The following is a 19883-nucleotide window of genomic DNA, read 5'->3' as shown; positions in this document are numbered from 1 at the left end:
GTGGTGTTTAACAAGAAATCTGCTCTTGTGAAAGCTGATAAGGTTACATACAAAACGATCCAACTTCCATCGAAACCACCATTCGTGAAGGAATCCTTGCCACTCAAATAGCTTTGAAATTGGCCATAGTGAAAAAGCCTTTTCAAAAGAACTCTGAAATAGACAAAAATCAATAGTGTCAGATATTCAAATACTGTTAAGTGCATTGACTTAGAAACCACACACAAAATAAAGGTAAACTTTCCGACATGCACATCAATAAATCCAGTGCCGGAAAATCTGACTGAAATTTAAATCCAAAATTTATTCAAGTCACATGTTAGTTTTATACTAGTTTGCACTACATTGAGCAACTTTGTTTTCTAGTTCGCATCATGGTTGCTAAAACAAGATCAGAAGACATTTTTGCTTCAAACCTAATTTTGTAATTGGGACAGAATGCTAACATACTCCACCCTTAAGGGTAAAGCAATGCTGATTCACTGGAAGTTAGCTTGGCAAAAACTAAAGTTTTACGTTACTGAGGTGACAAACCTCTGATCATATGAAACTCAAACAACGAAGTAACAAACATACCCGAATGTCTTTTTTGTTAATTTACTGAGCTTCTTTAGAGAAAATAAATCTAATAACTTCCGCAAAATATTGTACCAGAGGTGAAATGGTGCTCTTTCTAGATCATGTAACATTTAAACTGTGGTAAAGATATTAAATGTTTTCAAGTAATTATACAAACAAATTAGCAGTAGGAAAAAAAACTGTGCACACAAGGGATTGCAGATGCTGGGATCTGGGATGGGAGTGCTCTGTTCCTTTCTCTCTCCTTCTGATCCATCCATCCTCACCCCTTCTTTCCAACCCCAGCCCCCTGATACCCAGTTTCTTTCCCCTCCCCCAGCTGGTTTCATCTGCCTAACACCACACAATCAAACCACCTTGGTCCCCAATCCCAATCCCCCTCCCGTCCTCTCCACTGTTGCCATCTGCCCACTATCCTTCTTCCACTCATTACTTTCCTTTCTCATCAGATTCCATAATCTGCAGCCCTTTGCTGTCTCCAATCACCTACCAGCCTCTCATCAACTCCACCCCTTCCTCCCCCACCTGACTCTCCTCTCCCCCCCCCCCCCCCCCCCAGATCTGCCCATCACTTGCCAGCTCCTGCCTCACCCCTCCCCCTCACTTCTTTATACCGGCTATCTCCCCTTTACACTCTCAGTCCTGATGCAGGGTCTTGATACAAAATGTCCACTAGCCTTTTGCCTGCACAGATACTGCCCGACTCGCTGAGTTCCTCCAGCGGTTTGTCTTTAGTTGGGGAACAAAACTGAGGAATCCGGGCTTCCTTCTTTGGCAAGGATTCTCCATCCCCCACTGATGATCTCTTCTCCAGCCTTAAGCCCTTCTCTTCCTCTTAGACACCCCACTCTGGCCTTCTACCCACTCAGGGTCTTTTCATCTCTAACCGCCAACGGGACATTAAATGTCTCGACTTCACCACTCCCCACCTCAACCCCTCTGAATGCACTGTCCATTCTCTCCATACTAATCCTAACCTTACCATCAAACCTGCAGACAGAGTGGTACTGTTGTAGTCTGCTGGACTGACCTCTACCTTGCTTAGGCCAGATGGCAGCTCTCAGACACTTCCTCTTACTTACCTTTCAACCAGGACTCCACTAAGAATAGTCAGGCCACTGTCTCCCACACCATCACCAACCTCATCACCTCTGGACATCTCCCATCTACAGCCTCCAACCTCATAATTCCCCTACCCAGTACTGTCCATTTCTATCTCCTACCCGAGATTCACAAACTTAACTTCTCCGGTAGGCCCATTGTTTCTGCCTGCTCCTGCCCCATTGAACTCGTGTCCTCGTATCTTGACTCCATTTTGTCCCCCTTGGTTTAGTCCCTTCCCACCCACATCTGTGACACTTCATATGCTCTCCATCGCTTCAACAACTATCAGTTCCCTGGATGTGACCGCCTTATTTTTAACCATGGATGTCCAGTCCCTGTACACCTGTGTTCCCCACCAGGAACGCCTCAGGACTCTCTGCTTCTCTCTTGATAACAGACCCAACCAGCTCCCCTCCACCAGCACCGTCCTCCGTCTGGCAGAACTGGTGTTCACTCTCAGCAACTTCTTTTTCAGCTCCTCCCATTTTCTCCACACCAAAGGTGTAGTCATGGGCACTCACATGGTCCCCAGCTATGCCTGCCTTTTCGTTGGCTACGTGGAACAGTCCATGTTCCAAGCCTACATCGGTAACACTCCCCAACTCTTTCTCCGCTACACTGACGACTGCATTGGTGCTTCTTCCTATGCAGAGCTTGTCAACTTCATCAACTTTGCCTCCAACTTCCACCCTGCCCTCAAACTTACTTGGTCCACCTCCAACACCTCTCTCCCCTTTTTTGATCTGTCTCCATCTCTGGAGACAGATTAACCAGTGACATCTTTTACAAACCCACTGACTCCCACTGTTACTCTCCCCACCCTGTCACTTGCAAGATAGCTATCCCCTTCTCTTAGTTCCTCCGCCTCTGCCGAGGCTTTCCATTCCAGGATATCCAAGATGTCCTCCTTTTTCAGTAAACGGGGTTTCCTCCCCACTACTATCAATGCAACCCTTACCCACATCTCCTCCATTTCCCACGTCTGCCCTCACCCCATCCTCCCCTCCCACTCCCCATCCCCAACATAGCAGGGACAGGGTTCCCCTTGTCCTCACCTACCACCCTCCGCATCCAACACATCATTCTCTGCAACTTCCACCATCTCCAACAGGATCCCACCACGAGGCACATCTTCCCCTCCCCTCTCCGCAGGGATCACTCTCTCTGCGACTCCCTTGTCCGCTTGTCCCTCCCCACCAATCACCCTCCAGGGATTTATCCCTGCAACCCTGCTAAGTGTCATACCTGCCCCTACACCTCCTCCCTCACCACCATTCAGGGCCCTAAACGGTCCTTCTGGGTGAGGCAGTGCTTCAGTTGTGAATCCATCAGTGTTATTTATCGCATCTGGTGTGGCCTCCTCTACATTGGTGAGACCCGACGCAGACTGGGGGACCACTTCGTCGAGCACCTTCGCTCCGTCCGCTGTAACAGCCAGGGTCTCCCGGTGGCCAGCCATCTTAATTCTACTTCTCCTTACCACACCGATATGTCTGTCCACTGCCTCGTCTACTGCCACGTTGAGGCCAGACGCAGATTGGAGGAGCAACACCTTGTATTCCGTCTTGGTAGTCTCCAACCTGATGGCATCAATGTTGACTTCTCTAACTTTTGGTGACCACTCCCCTCTGTTTTCCTTCCAAGCCCCGCCCCTCCTTTCTGTTACTCCTCCTCTCCCCTCCCCCATCCTCACGACCTGCCCACCTTCTTCCCTTTATTCCATGGCCTACTGTTCTCTTATCAGATTCCTTCTTCAGCCCTTTGCCTTTTCCACCTATCACCTCCCAGCTTCTCACATCATTCTCTTTCATGTCCCTTCCCCACCTACCTATCTTTCCCCTCTCACCTGCACTCACCTATCACCTGCCAGTTCATGCTCTTCCCCCTCCCCTTTAATTCTGGCTCCTGCCCTCTTCCTTTCCAGTCCCGATGAGGGTCTTGGCTTGAAACGTCGACTGTTCATCTCCCTCCATAGATGATGCCTGACCTGCTGAGTTCCTTCAGCATTTTGTGTTCGTTGCTCCAGATTTCCAGCATTTGCAAAGTCTCTTGTCTCTCAAAAATGAGGAATTACTCAGCTACTTAATGCCAGTGTGCAGCAGAACAGCACAGCTAGAAAGGATTCCAGATTTGTGCCCAGTTATGCAATCCTTCATGAGCCTGAACAAGAATATGGATGGTACAATTACTCAGACTTGAAGTTATACATAATGATTCTTATTCCCAGGAGCAGGATTAGAAATGCTAAATTGCCACAGTTTATATTATGATCAGAAGTCCGATGAAGTCTGGATGAAGGTTGAGTCTATGAAACACTGCCTCTCACCTGAATAAAGCCAGCTAGTTGGGGACATCAGGTCGTCTAATGTGACTTTTGAACAAACTGACATTCAGACCAAATCTGATGCTGTAGTTTGGTCAGGGAGAAACCAAGCACCAGACAGTAATTTTGTGGACCTGGCTGGGCCCTTTGTGGCTGTGTCTTGAAATTTAAGAATACTGGTTGGGCTTCTTGCAGTGAGGTCAATAAGAGAAACTCGCATGGCACAAGCCCCTTTCCCTTGTATCTAAACATTGCATTGGAGTTCTACAACATGTCAAAACTGCATCAGGTACCCACTTATAATATAGGGATCAGCTTATTTACAGAATAAATTGGGGTAGGAGGTCACTATTCCATTTCTGAAGGGCCATTGCAGGGAAAATTAAGTGTGCAATCTGACAACCATTTGAAAGTAGAAGTATGAACGTGACACCTTTCAGAACTCAAAGCCAGAGGATATTTGCGGATGTAGAAACAGACAGATATATAAGAAAATTTGCAAGGAAAAGTAAAATGAATGGAAGTTAATTACTACTACATTCTATGTGGGAGGTGGAGGCAGTGGCAGTGGGCTGTAAATTAGTCTGAGAAGCACTTATTCCTTCAGACACCATGCTGTCACAAATCTCAAACCACAGCCAAGGTGCATGTGCACACACGTATCAGGTACAATGTGCAAAGGATGTATAATGATAAAGGGTTTGAATGCATGGCTAAAAGCCACAGGCAACACATTGATTTGCTACTTTTCCTCTCCGCTCAATGTACAATGTCAATTTAATGATGCTACTGCCATTTTTGCACTCTACACTCAAGCCAGCGTTAGCCTTGTACAGCTGAAGAGAGTGTGAAGTGGTTTGAGGGACCCCACCAAAACTTCCAGGTTATAGAAGTTTCGGGTGTAATGGGCATAGGGGGTGTCTAATGTAAAAGAGGGTGCATTGTATTACTAAGCAAGGAGACCACCACAGTGGTTTTGAGGGAGGACTTCCTAGAAAGTTCTTCTAATAAAGTCATACGAGTTGAGTTTAGGAATTAAAAAAAAAGGGGTTATGCTACAGGCCTTGTCAGCAGGAGAAAGAGGAGCAGAGATGTAGTCCGAGAGGTGCAAGATATGACATAAGAGACAAGTGTAAGACGAAATAGGGTTACAGTAGTAGGTGATTTCAACTTCCCCAATATTAATTGGGATTGCCTTAATGTGAAAGGATTATATGGGGTGGAATTTTTGAAGTGCATCCAGGAGAGCTTTGTGTGATAGGTAGTCCTACTGGGAATGGGGCAGTACTAGACCTAATTCTAGGGAATAAAGTGTCAGTGGCAAGCACTTTGGGGATAGTGATTATAACCCCACAAGTTTCAAAGTAGTTAAGGAAAGGGATAAAGATAGTTCAGAAATTTGTCTGAATTGGGAGAAGGCTGATTTCAATATCATTAGACAGGACCTGGCAAACACAGACTGGAATTAGCTACTTGTAGGTAAATCTACATTTGGGAAAAGAGATTCTTTTAAAAGTAAAATAAATTACAGGGCCAATGTGTTACCATAAGGTGAAGGGTAAGGATGCCAAGCCCAGTGAACTCTGGATGTCAAGAGATAGAGGGTTTGACTATACCTATCATACGCTTTTTTCTAAAAACAAAAGAGTACTGCAAACAGGAGAGGTCTTTCAGGGATATAGAGATTGTGGGGTGCCTGAAAAATTTTGGAGGGCAAAGAGGGGCCATGAACTATCACCAGCAAATAAGATTAAGGAAAATCCCAAAGCATTTCATGTATAATGAAGAGCAAGAGGGTATCTGGGGAAAGGTTGGATGAGATATAACAGGCTGCTGTGGGATGCAAGGGAGGAAGTAGCTGGGGCTGTGATGGAAATCTTTGCTGGTCACAGGCATGGTGCCAAATGACTGGAAGACAGTAAATATAGTACCTTTATTTAAGAAAAGCAGTGGAAATAAGCCAGATAATTACAAGCCAGTTAGTTTATCAATTGTCAGGAACACATTAGAAAAAATTCTAAGAGATAGCATTAACCTACACTTGGAAAGGCAAAGATTGATAAGGGATAGTCAGCACAGATTTGTTGGTGGGAGATTCAGCCTAATTTTAGGTTATTTGAAGAGAATACTAAACATATTGATGAGGGTACCGTGGCTGATGTGGCCTTTGACAACATTCCACATGGAAGACTGGTCCATAAGGTTCAAGCACATGGCATCTAAACACAAGTTGGCATATTGATCCAAAACTTGCTCGGTATCAAAACTTGCTTGAAACCTATGACCAACAGTACATCACAGGGATTGATGCTGGGACTCTAGCTGTGTGTTTATGTACATTGTCAAATTTGATGCGAAGGTAGGGGGTCTGATTACTAAGACTGCAAATGACACAAAAATTGATAGTGAGGAGAGTAGTCTTAGGTTACAGAATGGTATTGATCAGTTTCTAAGTTGTTCAGGGTAATTTAATCCTGATAAATGTGAAGCAATGCATTTTGGGGGAGGGGGTTCTAATAAGGGTCAGATACATCCCATGAGTGGTAGCAACCCAGTACTGAAGAACAAAGGGACTTTGGTGTAAAAGTCCAAAGATCCCTGAAGGTGGCAGTACATGATGAAGGCTTAGGAGATGTTTGCCTTCTTTACCTTGTCTGAGAAGGTGGTGGAGGGAAATGCTCTTACAATAGTTAAGAAGCATCTGGATGAACACTTGAATCACCAGCATTAGTAGGCTACAGATCAAGGGCTGGTAAATGGGATTAGTACAGATAGGTACTTTATGGTTGGCTGAAGAGTCTGTTTCTATGCTGTATGACTTTATGACTAATACTACTAAATGTTTGTTGGTTAGATATTTTTAGAAAAAAATGCAGCTTCTGAAAATAAATCAGTTTGTGAAGTTCAACACATCACCAGCCTTTCTCACACAGGAAGTTGCAAACTTGTGCAACTACTTAAGACAATGGAACGATGTGGGAGCACAGCTCCTCCAAAGAGGTGATTTACCATGACAGACATGATGGGTTAAATGGCAACCTGTGTTGCAATTTTCTACCCCCCCCCCCCCCCCCCCCCCCCCCCACCACCCAAATTCCAAATATAGCACACTTAGTCCTTTCTTCCCCATCTGGAAAAAACACAGCAATTCTTCCCTTTCATAATTTTCACTAACCTGAGAAGCAGCAAGTAGGCATATACACACCAGCAAGCCAAGCAATTTGAACACCACTTCCCAATAGGGGGAACAGGATCCTAAAATAAAAACAGAAACTCTGTATTGGGTCAATGTTCAAATAACTTTAGATTGGTGCAAAGCTACAAAGAACAGCAATAACATTCACTTGATGGTGGTGTTAACTGAAATGTGGTGTGATTGACTAACTAGAAATAAATATGAGCATTTACATCATGCATACTATCATAACCTTTTTATTGATAAGCTAAACAGAATCCCCAGCCAATTTTATTGTTGCAAGCTTGATGATCCATGTCCTTTCAGATTACAAGAATCATTTTTAGCAGCAGGCATGGTAGTGTAGCGGTTAGTGTAACGCTTTACAGTGCCAGTGACCCAGGTTCGGTTCCGGCCTCTGTCTGTAAGGAGTTTGTACGTTCTCCCTGTGTCTGCATGGGTTTCCTCCAGGTGCTCCGGTTTCCTCCCACATTTCAAAGACGTATGGGTTAGGAAGTTGTGAGCATGCTATGTTGGCGCCGGAAGCGTGGCGACACCTGCGGGCTGCCCCCAGAACACTCTAAGCAAAAAGATGCATTTCACTGTGTGTTTCAATGTACGTGTGACTAATAAAGATATCTTATTTATTCCCAGTATCTTTGTGCAAACTTATCTATCTAGTAGCCACATTGAGTCTGCAGTCAGTGGAGAATTCAAGTTTCTTGCCAAATTATTCAAATCTATCTGACAACCAGTGATAATTAACTCTCAAATTAGCTGGAAATCAGCAAGCGTTTTTCCAGCTAACATTTCGTACTTTTTGATCACGTTTTGCACTGCCTAATAATGTAGTCTGAATGTAAAATAGAATACCCGATGAACAAGAGAGCATTTTATAACTGCTCAGGCCAAATCTCTCTCTCCCCCTTAAGCCCCTTACTGTGGAAGTGTTTAATCATAAACAAGTACTATACCGTTTTCATCTTTTTTGCCAGTCTGAGGCCAAATCCCTAGAGTGGCATAGATGACCATGAACCAGAAAGTTACTAATGGAACAAAGTAGTAGAATTGATATGGTCGATCCATTACTAGGCACAACACCACCACTAAGAAATTCAGACGAAATAAAATCTGCAAAAGTAAATCAGAGGTTATAATCAAACATTGTCAAATGTCAATCTCCACCTTAGTGTAAAGCTTCAAAATAAAAGAAAATTGCAAGTAGCAGCTGTGAATAATAAACATCATTCAATGGCTACTGCATGAATTTTCAACCTCACAAAAATCTCTCTATAAATTTTGGTTACTGCTTGCACCTCCAATTTCCTTTATTGCTTTTCTGAGAAGAGTTTGTAACTGAGATATTTAACCCATTTAAAGAAAGATCGATTCATTTTATTCCAAGGTCAATGCCAATTTAATGAAAAGGATATCCCCAAATGCTTTGCTGGAAATGTCATCACTATTTCCCTTTGATTAGTTAATCAAATGAATATACAGTATCCCGAAAAGGCATCTTTTGCTTTCTTGGCAAGGCACATCTGCTGAGACTGAATGTCTGCATATACATATATGGTATATTTGGTTTCAGGCTAAGGTCTCTACTTGGGATTCAAACATTCCAGCACTGGTTACAGGGATAAATTAGTTTTTCTTCGACAGCTGAAGAAAAGGATCACAGAGATCAGTGCTTCGTAAACAATTAAAAATTTAAAAAATTTTTTTTAAAAATCATCCTCCAAAAATGCTTTGAACTCAGAAACAATTCCTACAGATTGGAGGGAGGAAAATGTGACCCTACTATTTAAATAAAAAAGAGGCAGAGAGAAGAAAACCAGGAAATTACAGACCAGTAAGCCCCACATCAGTAGCAGGGAAAGTGCTAGAATCCACTATAAAAAGGTGTAATAAGAAAACACGGGAAAACACAATTGGGACTGGACAGAGCACGGGTTTATGAAAGGGAGATCATGATTATCAATTCAAATGGGTACAGCATAGGAACAGGCCCTTTGGCCCACAATGTCTGTGCCAACCATGATGCCAACTTAAACTAATCCCTTCTGCCTACACATGATCCACATCCCTTCATTCCCTGCATTTTTATCTGCCTGTCTAAAAGTCCCCTGAATGCCACTATCGTAGTTGCTTCTACTACAACCCCTGGCAGCACGTTCTGGATGCCTACTACGCTCTGTAAAAAAAAAACTTGCCCCACACATCCCCTTTAAATTTTCCCCCTCTCACCTTAATGATAATGGCCTCTAGTACTTGACATTTCCACCCTGGGAAAAAGACTCTGACAGTTTACCCTTTCTATGCCTCTCAATTTTATAAATCTAACAGGTCTCCCCTCAGCCTCTAACACTCCAGACAAAACAATCCAAGTTTATCCAACCTCTCCGTAAAGCTCACATCCTCTAATCCAGGCAGCATCCTGCTAAACCTCTTCTGAACCCTGTCCAAAGCCTCCACATCCTTCCTCTAATGGGGTGACCAGTACCACACGCAATACAAGTCTGGCCTAACCAAAATTTTATACAGCTGCAATACAGCTTCCCAACAATCGTACTCTATGCCTCTAGCGATGAAGACAAGCATGCCTGCCATATGCCTTCCTTACTGCTCTATCTACTTGCGTTGCCACTTTCAGGGAGATATGGACTCCAACCCCAAGATCTCTCTGTACATCAATACTGTTAAGGGACCTGCTATTAACTGTACACTTTCCCCTTACACTTGATCTCCCAAAATGCAACACCTCATACTGGCTCAGGTTAAACTCCATCTGTCATGTCTCCGCCTATAACTGCAACTGATCTATATCCTGCTGTATCCTTTGACTTTCCTCACTGTGCACAACTCCACCAATTTTTGTGATATCTGCAAACTTGGTACTAACTCATTTACATTTTTATCCAAGTCATTTATTTATATATCTCCAGTGATGTCATGTATGTGGACTTTCAGAAGGCTTTTGATAACATTCCACATAAGAGGTTAGTGTTAAAGCACGTGGGATTTGGGGTAACTGGTTGACAGATAAGAAACAGACAATAGGATTAAATGGGCCTTTCCCCAGCCCCCCCAAGTGACAGAAAGTGACTAGTGAGATACTGAAGGAATCAGTATATCAGTATTGGACCACAGTTATTCCCAACATACATCAAATATTTGAATAAGGGAACTTGTCCAATGTGCTGTGAGGGGAATACAAAGAGACTCCAGTATGATTTAGGCATATTGGGCATGCATGACAGATGAAGTTTAACATGAATAAGTATGATGTTATCCACTTTAGCTCCAAAACAGACAGGCAGATTATTTGAGTGGTGATAGATTGGGAACAGGAAAGCTCAAATGAGACCTGGGTGTCCTTGTACACTAGTCATTGAAAGCAGGTATTTAGCTGCAGCAAGCAGTTTGGAAGTCAATGGTACATTGGCCTTTATTCCATGACGATTTGAGTACAAGAGTAAAGATATCTTTCCGCAGCTGTACAGGGCATTGATGAGACGTTATCTGGAGTTTTAGTCTCCTTATCTGAAGAAGCATGTTATCATGGAGGGAATGAAAAAAAATGTTCACTAGATTGATTTTTGAGATGGCAGGATGTCGTGTAAGGTGTAATTGGGTTGATTAGCCTACATTCACTGGAGATTAGAAGAATGAGAGGAGATTTCATTGAAACATTTAAAATTCTGACAGGACCAGACACCAAGAAAATGTTACCCATGGTTGGAGAGTACAGAACCAGGGTTCATAGCCTTAAGATATCAGGCATACCAATTAGAATTGAGATCAGGAGAAATTTCTTCACACAAAAGAATGGTGAATCTGTGGCATTCTCAATCACTGAATGCAGTGGAGGTCAAGTCATTAAACATAATCACGAAGAAGGCAGATGTATTTCTTAGTGCTAGAAGGATCAAGTGATACAGGGAGGAGACAGGAATGGGTTACTGAAGCAGATAGTCAGCTATGGTCACAATGAATGGTGGAGCAGGCCCAAAAGGGTAAACAATCTAACTCCTTTTATTTTCTATGTTTCTATGTTTTTTAAACTTTAAATATCCTTCACAAATATTCTTGCAGCTGTATAAAACTTTACTCAAGCCACATTTGAGGTATTGTGTGCATTTCTGGTTGCTGCATTACAGGAAGGACGTAGAGGCTTTGGAGAAGGTGCAGAAGAGGATCACAAGGATGTTGCCTGAATTAGAGACTATTAGCTACAAGGAGAGGTTGGGCAAACTTGGATTGTTTTCTTTGGAGTGTCAGGGGCTAAGGGGTGATCTGATCAAAGTACACAAAATAATGAGAGGCATAGACAGGGTAGATAGTCAGAGTCTTTTCCCCAGGATGGAAATGTCAAAATACTAGAGGGCAAAGCTTTAAGGTGAGTGGGGGAAAGTTTAAAGGAGATTTATGAGGCAAGTTGTCTTTTTTTTTTACACAGTGGAAAGCATTGCTAGGGGAGTGATGGAAGCAGATAAAATAGCAACATTTAGACAGACACATGAACAGGCAGGGAATGGAAAGATATAGACCATATATAGGCAGATGTGCAGTTTAAATTGGCATCATGGTTGGCACAGACATTGTGGGCCAAAGGGCCTGTTCCTGTGCTGTACTGTTCTATGTTCTAAGTGACTTGAGTTTTTGATCTAACAGAACAAAACAAGTAAGTTTAATCATTTTATACAATGTGTAGTCTTTGTATAATTTTATACTGATTACCTGACAAATTCGAGAGATTCCATACTCCCCGCTTTTCCAAAAGTAAGAAAAGTGTCCATAACCTGTTTGGAACAGGTATGCTGCCACTAGAACGCGAACATGCATGTACACAGGTAAAAACTAAAAATAAAAAATGCAATAGATTATAATTTTCATGTCAAAAATACTGAAATCAAAATATTACACACTTGCATCAAAAAACATTAATTAATGCACAAATAAACAAATTTTCAATCAAGGCCTCCACTCTAAGTATGTAGCTGGTATGCATAAGAATTGACACTTACAGTACTTGCTCCTGATATATGATATATCAGAATTATTAGCTGCATCCAGCCCTTCCATTCGTCTGTCTGTTCTCTGTTTAACATAGTGGTCTAATAAGAACAAGAATAAACCAAGCCATAAATATACATGCATTTTAAATTATCAATTCACCCCCCCCCCCACCCCCCGTCCCCCATTTAACCGGCACATAAACTGCTCCAGTTCAAAGATGCTGATGTCCAATAACATTGTTTGTCAGTTGAGAGCTTACTAATGATTCAGCCGCCTTCCAATCTTTCGCTTCCTCATCCAAATCATTTACAAAGTAGCTTTTCTGCTTGCAGGGCTGCACAAGAGCAATCCTTTCTGCAGTCAAATGCAGTTTTTCTTTACTCCACATCCAGCTTGGATGAGAGTTCACTGATATGAAGCCAATATTACCAGCTTACTGCATCACTATACCACTAAGATTTTCCAACTTCAAGGGAAAGGTGACAGCCAACTATTGAATAAAAATAACTGCTTGAACATAATTTCTCTCTCTCTCCCTAGTGGTCCAAAATACATTAAGAACCCAAGATGTCTTTGACTTAATATACAGCTTAAATTATGGATCCAATCAATTATTTTACAAAATCTATAGTAGGACAAGTATCCAGGATTTTACCCATACAACTCGACATATTTGAGTTTTCTGCAACATTCATTTTACGTAGCTGTGAATTATCCAATTTGTTTTGAAATAAGTGACAAGTTAGTTTTATTCTTAATGTGAAATAATACTGCTCTAAGCAATAAATATACTGTAACATGTAAAGTGCTGGAAAACATGCAATGATACATAGCTTAAAGTACCTCTTTTGTATTATCATTATAGAAAACTCCCAGCACGATAATATACACCAATGGAATGAAGAATGTTGAATGTGTGTAATACTTTTGTTCTTTCATAAATAAATCAGCTCTGTCACAGAGATAGAAATAGCCCATGATCAGGCCTAACTTAGAAAGGCAAAACAATAGTTTTTCAGGATTAGAAAGTGAAGCTGTTGCAGGTTTCTTCTCTTCTCCACTCTCTACATCAGTATTAGGTTTACTTCTCCGCCAACTATGACAAAAGTAAGTCGCAACTATACAGCCAATTATGCAAATACTGAAAAAGCAGCCAGTCAATTTCTGAATGAGAGAAAGAGGCGGCCGAGGAAGGCAGCATGAACCATCAATGGGCTTCACAATCCTGTTGCAGTAGGAATTCATGAGAATCATAGCATTCTGTAAGAAGAAAAATTAACAATTGGTATTTTTCACAAAACATCCTTCAATGTGATAAAACAGATTCAGATAAGATTTACAATAGTTATTCACTTCACGTCGCATGAACACAATATCACTACATATAAAATGTCACAATATTAATTCATGCATTAAACATTATTGCACCAATATATTAAAAAGTATCAGGACAACAAACAGTTCACATTTTTGAGGAGTGTTACATTTTTAATGGTTTATCAGATGGTTTCCTCAAGTTATCAGAAGTCATTCATGTACCAATAATAAAAAGCACATACAGGAAGATCCTTCAGTACTGTCTAAATGAGCCCGGAAATGAAAAGATACGGCAGGCTGCTAAAATCTGTCTGCAGTCAGAATAAAACACCAAACACAAAATCTGTGGCAGCCTAAAACTGATTTAGTTCTTTGCAAGTCCATATTAATTGCTTAACAATCAAGTTTATTTACACATGAAAAATCCAGGAGCAAAATTTAACTACAATTCTAAAATGCATACCCAATGCACTGATAATTTTGCTTTAATGAGCTCAGCAGCAGTGTACCTGATATGCAGTTTAATAATGCAAGTAGATTTAATAGCTCTAAGGGTTCAAGAAACCCAACAGCTGAAGGATAATAAGAACTGTCAGACCTACCAGGGAGGTGTTTTTATCAGCACTGCTTGTAGGCCATGAGAAGCCAATAACTCTATTCTCTGGCCTCCAGGCTAATCTGCTAGCTATATCTTCAACCCAATCAACAAGTATTTGAGACCAATCATCAATTTGATGCCCTTATCTCCAGTCCAACCCACAATCCAAATGCACTGTGCATCACTCCCAACTGATTTCCAATGATATCCTTAAGCCTTTTAAGATTGCTGCCAGAGATTAAAAATAAAATTTTATTGGATAAGATCCAATCTATGGGCCACCAGAACAGAATACTTTTGTACATACAACCAAATGAGTAATTTTCAAATTTTATTTTCATATTAGCTTATGACAAAGGCCATTCAGCCCCAAGTCTACACCGGCCCTCAGAGCAATCCTATCAATCCCACTCCATCATTCATTTCCTTGTAATCAAGTCTCACATATGTCCATTAAAACTCCCTTGATTTTCCCACCAGCCACTGAGATTAAGGGTAATTTCCTATAACCAAGTAACGTATGATCACCAAGATGTGGGAAGGAACTGCCCCAAGCGGAAGCCCACATGGTCACAGGGAGAACGTACAAACTACACGATGACAGCAGCACAGAATCAAACCAGACTGCCAGAGCTGTGAGACAGCTGCATTACCTGCAGAACTGGCATGCCACCGCTACGATCTTGCACAGAGACTGAAAGCATTGAGTGAAATGGATACCAACCAGAGCAATGAAGGAGACCTCATCCCATGCTTTTTTGACTGATGAGTAACAGATGTAATACCAAGTAGATTTGCTCATCAACTGCTTCTCTGTTTGATTTGACTACCACTTGCATTTCAACAGAGAATGACATTTTGGCAGTGTCCCATAATTTCTCTTGCTTGTAAAAAATTAAATATCTACTGCAGCATAAGAAATCTAAACTGTTGAACGCTTGGTCTGTTGCAGCTGCACCTGCATTTATCCAGTAATATTAGTTACAGATTGGGACAGCTGGACAATGCATTCTCTATACTCGTGTGAACAAAATGGACACCTCTTCTATTCATTATTTTAACATGATCATTTTTTAACTATATTAGATTACCATTCTAATAGGATGAATCTTAACAGGAATAATTACATGGAAATATATAGTGCATTTTCACATAACTGCAAAAATAAACCGTAAGTACTTCTACAGCTATTATCACAGGATACCTACAATGTCTCTAGTGGTTTCGGGTAAATGCAAGCCATCCAAAGATCCTGCCATGGTTTCTTCTGCAACCAATTTGGAAGCCCGGAGAATCTTGACTTTGGCTGCCATATTTCTGGTGCTGCTGTTCAAAATACTCAAAGCTGCATTGTTGTACAAGCCAATCCTCTGATTAGTGATCATTTTTCTATTCTCACTCAGCAAATCTTCATATACTGGCTCTAAAAAAATAAAGAAACATAAGTCACAATAACAAAGTATACATTTATAATAAAGAAATGATAAAGACAGGCTTACCTTGTAGAATCCAATAAATGTCATTAGTTTCTGCTAGCTTCTCCAGAAGAGGTGTGATTGATGTAAGGTTGATTTTATACTGTGTGAGAGCTTCCATACTCCCATTTTGAATTTTAATTGACCACTGTAAGCAAACAAACAACAAACATGTTTGCAGTGTAATGCTAATGAGAAAACCTGAAAAATATTCTGCAATCCAATTTAATGAAAGATTACCGTAGCAGCTCCCACCACAATAACATGGGGCTTCTGCTGGGTGCCCTGCAAGGACAAACAAGAATTACATTCCTACTAGCATACAAGGTCACATAAGCAGACATTAATGTAAGACATAAAATTAGCATGAGATTACAACATCAAAGCAGGTTTTGGTTTATTACTTTACAAGAAAACAAGATTACAAGAAAGGAAATACAATTAAGATCCACTTCAGAAGTTCACTCTAGAATTCAAGAAAAAACACACAAGTAAATACACACAAATATTTTAAACATTTATTTAATAAACTGCAATAATGCTGGATCCTGCTACTTTAAGTCCCACTGAATCAATGTTTCGGAATTTAAACTTTTACATTCTTCAGATAATTGAAGACCAATTTCATTTAATACCAATATTTGAATAAGCAAACAACTAAGATCTCATCATGTTTTTATTACAGACGTTATAGAAGAATTATTTTGATATTGATTATTAACTTCTTATTTTCTATATGGTCAAATCACACAAGTTCCTGCTGGGTTTACTCTCACAACACGGAAAGAATCTATAACATTGCTGCAATACTAAAGAAACAATATTATGCATGACATCATACCTTCATTATTATATATGTACCATCACTGTACTGATTTAATTCATGTTACTTTCTATAATCACTTAGATATTATTAGAGCTTACAGAATGTCAGTATTGGTTGCTATCTTAGAAATAAAATCCACCCTGTCCACAGCCTGTGAAAGGATAAAATTATTCAAACTAAGAACTTCCATGCTTTAATCGACGAGATATCTTTTAAAACAATGCCCTTATTTATAAATCAGCATAAGTACTTTTAAAATTCTGTTTAAATTGAAATACTTTGCCTTAAATCCAGTCTTAAGTTAGATAACATATTCTCACCGAAAACAATATCTGGAAAGAATATACAGAAGGTAAATTCTTTGAAATCAAGCGGCAGATTGTACAACTTAAAGCCAACAATGAATTTTTTTTTAAGTGAATTTAGGCAATTATTGTCTTATTAATTTCTTAATCATGTCTTTTGCATTTAAAGAATCAATTTTTTGCACGTTTGTTCATTGTGGTTTGTACAATGTAAAAATTGCTGCAAAATATAGCAGCTTCTTCAGTCTATTTTGCATACAAATTAGGAGAAACAAGCAACTCAGCCCCTTAAATCTGCTCTGCCATTCAATCAGATGCAACTACAATCTTAACTCTGCATTCTAGCCCGCCCCCTTACTTATCAAGAATCTTTCCATTTTAAAAATATTCAGAGTCTGCTTCCACTGGTCTTTGAGGAAGGAGAACTCCAAAGGTTCTCAACCCACAGAGAAAATGTTTACCCTCATCTGAGTTTATTCTTAAACAGTGACCGCCTAATTCTAGGTTTCCCACAAGAGAAAACATCCTCTCCACATCCACCTTGTCAGGACCATTTTCACTTTGCTAGTCTTGATATCAAAGACAAACTTCTTATTCACGGCCCATACATTTGGCTTTAAGTATTGACCAGAGAATGCAAGGGACCCAGTTCTGAAACAAAAACAGAAAATCCCAAAAGCACTCATCAGGTCAGACAACATTAAGTTAATGCTTTAGGTATGGCACCCTTCATATCAGAACAGGGAAGGAGAGAAATACCAGTTAGTTTTCCAGTGTGAGAGGGAGAATTAGATTGGAAGAAGCGCAAGTGAAATGCTGCTTCACCTGAAAGGACTTCTTGATATCACAAAATGTTAGCAGCCAAGTACAGCAGGTAATAAAGAGAGGAAATGGCATACTGTTTTATTGCAAAGGTGTTGGAGTTTAGAAATAGGGAAAGTTTTGTTACACTTGTACAGGGTTTTGATGAGGCCATACCTGGAATACTGAGCAGTTTAGGTCCCCTTATCTAAGAAGGGATACAGTAGCATTAGAGTCTGTCCAAAGGATATTCACCAGGCTAATTCGTGAGATGAGGGGGATCGTCCTTCCACGAAAGGCTAAACAAGTTGGATCTGGATTCTCTGGAGTTTAGGAGAACAAGGGGAGATCTTACAGAAACAAACAAGACCCTAAGGGGCCATGACAAGGTAGAAGCCAAGAATTTCTGGAATTCTCTACCCCAGAAAATTAGAGGCTAGATTTAAAGTGGAGATGGATGTATTTTTGAAAGGTCAGCAATTGGGAGCTATGGGGATCTGAAACGGGGGAGGAATTGAGGCCTGGGGTAGGTCAGCTAAGATTTCTGGCAAGGATGTATCTCTACCGGATGAGCTCAATGCCTTTACGCCTGTTTTGAGCAGGCAAACAAAGTTCATTAAGGCACATCCCCTCAACGTCCCCTAAACCCTCAGAAAGCAGCTGGACCAGGTGGAGTACTTGGACGGGTTCCGAAATCGTGTGTCAATCAAATGGCCACCATCTTCGCTGACATCTTCAACCTCTCACTTATATTGTCCCCATCTGCTTTTAGGAAATCTCCATCATTCCAGTTCCTGAGAAAAGTAAAGTGTCATGTCTCAATGATTACTGACCAGTAGTTCTAACCGACCATAATGAAGGGTTTTGAGAGACTGGTAATGGCCCACATCAGCAGCAGCAGCATCCTAGACAATCTAGACTCCATGCAACTTGCATAAGGTCTATGGAGGACGCCATTTCCCTTGCACTACATTCAGCTCCAGATCACCTCAACAATAAGAATACATATGTTAAGATGTTATTCATTGAAGGCTGAGCTGTAATCAATGCCTTAATTTCTAATAAGCTCATCTTTAAACTCTTGGCCTTTGGGGGACCCCATCTGTAACTGGCTTCTAGACTTTCTGACCAGCAGACCTCATTCGGTTAAAATTGGTCATAACATTTCAACCACCCTGACCCTCAACACTGGTGCTCCCAGGGTTGTGTGCTCAATCCCCTGCTCTACTCCCATATACCCATGACTGTGTGGCCAAATACAGCGCCAACTTGATGTTCAAGTTCACTGATGATTTCAGTTTGCGCTGCTCTACTTTGTACCATTCCGTTGTTTTGCACTTGCTGTATTTATTGTTGTATTTATTATTACCATGTATACCATCAATCAAGAAATTTCACTGACATTTAGTGTATGTGACAATAAACTGATCCGAATCTGGCATATTGAATGGTGGGGCAGGCTTGATAGGAACTCCTGCTCCTATTATCTTGTGTTCTTGGGTCTTTGAATGTTGGGAAGGGAAAGAGATCAAAGGACAAGTGTTGCTTCTCCTGTGGTTGCAGGGGAACGGGCCATAAGATGGAGACGATTTGGTCGGGTATGGAAGAGCGCACTAGGAAGTCCCATCCGCCCTGTTCTGAGCCCTGCAACTCTCCACTGGAGCCCTCCAATCAATAAATCTCACGTTAACCATTATCATTTGCTTTTTACCACTGAGCCAATTTTTAAATCCAACTTGCGACTTTCCCTTGAAACCTATGTGTTTTTGCTTTCCTGATCAATCTGCCATCTAGGACTTTGTTAAGTACTTCACGCAAGCTACATCAAATGAATTGCTCTCATCGACACTCCTTGTTAACATTCTCAAAAAAATTCATATCCTTAGAGTTATTATGTGTCTTAGTCTATGGTCTTTTATTATCATACAGATGATAATATCATGTTAGTCCTTCATTGAAAGAATATAGAGAAGTACAAATAATATAGAGAGGTACATTAGCATGAGGTCAAAACCAAATATATCTACAGTTCTAAGGTAATGAAATTTGAACTTGATTCAGGTTGAGTCCTTTCAGGATTTTCTATCAGCCAGCTGCAATATAAACAGCATATTAATGTGTTATTTAAAGAGACACAACATAAATCAGAGAAATAGTTAAATCCCAGGGCAACATTTACTATTCATCCAATCCTGGTTTTAGATGATCAGGAGAAGCTACTTAATAACCGAAAGCAACAGTTTTGAGAATATTTAAATTCAAAGTGGGAAACCATAAGAGCCACACTGAAAATTCATTGAAGACCTCTGAAGAAATATGTAATAACATATAGGACGAGATGGGAAAGGTTCAGGAAATTAG

General features: G+C 40.7%; 1 protein-coding gene across 3 annotated transcripts in view; it reads right to left on the bottom strand.

Moving 5' to 3' along the window:
• casd1 (CAS1 domain containing 1) overlaps positions 1 to 19883 on the bottom strand; it is a 95115-nt gene that overhangs the window by 17011 nt on the left and 58221 nt on the right. For all 3 annotated transcript variants that reach the window (XM_052015829.1, XM_052015831.1, XM_052015830.1), the window contains 9 exons: positions 15831 to 15875; positions 15615 to 15738; positions 15324 to 15538; positions 13044 to 13460; positions 12209 to 12298; positions 11922 to 12041; positions 8156 to 8312; positions 7182 to 7261; positions 52 to 153 (listed from right to left, as the gene is read on the bottom strand). In XM_052015829.1, coding sequence (XP_051871789.1) covers positions 52 to 153; positions 7182 to 7261; positions 8156 to 8312; positions 11922 to 12041; positions 12209 to 12298; positions 13044 to 13460; positions 15324 to 15538; positions 15615 to 15738; positions 15831 to 15875 — 1350 coding nt within the window. The remainder of the gene's footprint in view (positions 1 to 51; positions 154 to 7181; positions 7262 to 8155; positions 8313 to 11921; positions 12042 to 12208; positions 12299 to 13043; positions 13461 to 15323; positions 15539 to 15614; positions 15739 to 15830; positions 15876 to 19883) is intronic.

This window comes from Pristis pectinata, chromosome 5 (assembly GCF_009764475.1).
Source record: "Pristis pectinata isolate sPriPec2 chromosome 5, sPriPec2.1.pri, whole genome shotgun sequence".
Classification (NCBI taxonomy): Eukaryota; Metazoa; Chordata; class Chondrichthyes; order Rhinopristiformes; family Pristidae; genus Pristis; species Pristis pectinata.
This window is presented reverse-complemented; position numbering and strand designations above follow the sequence as displayed.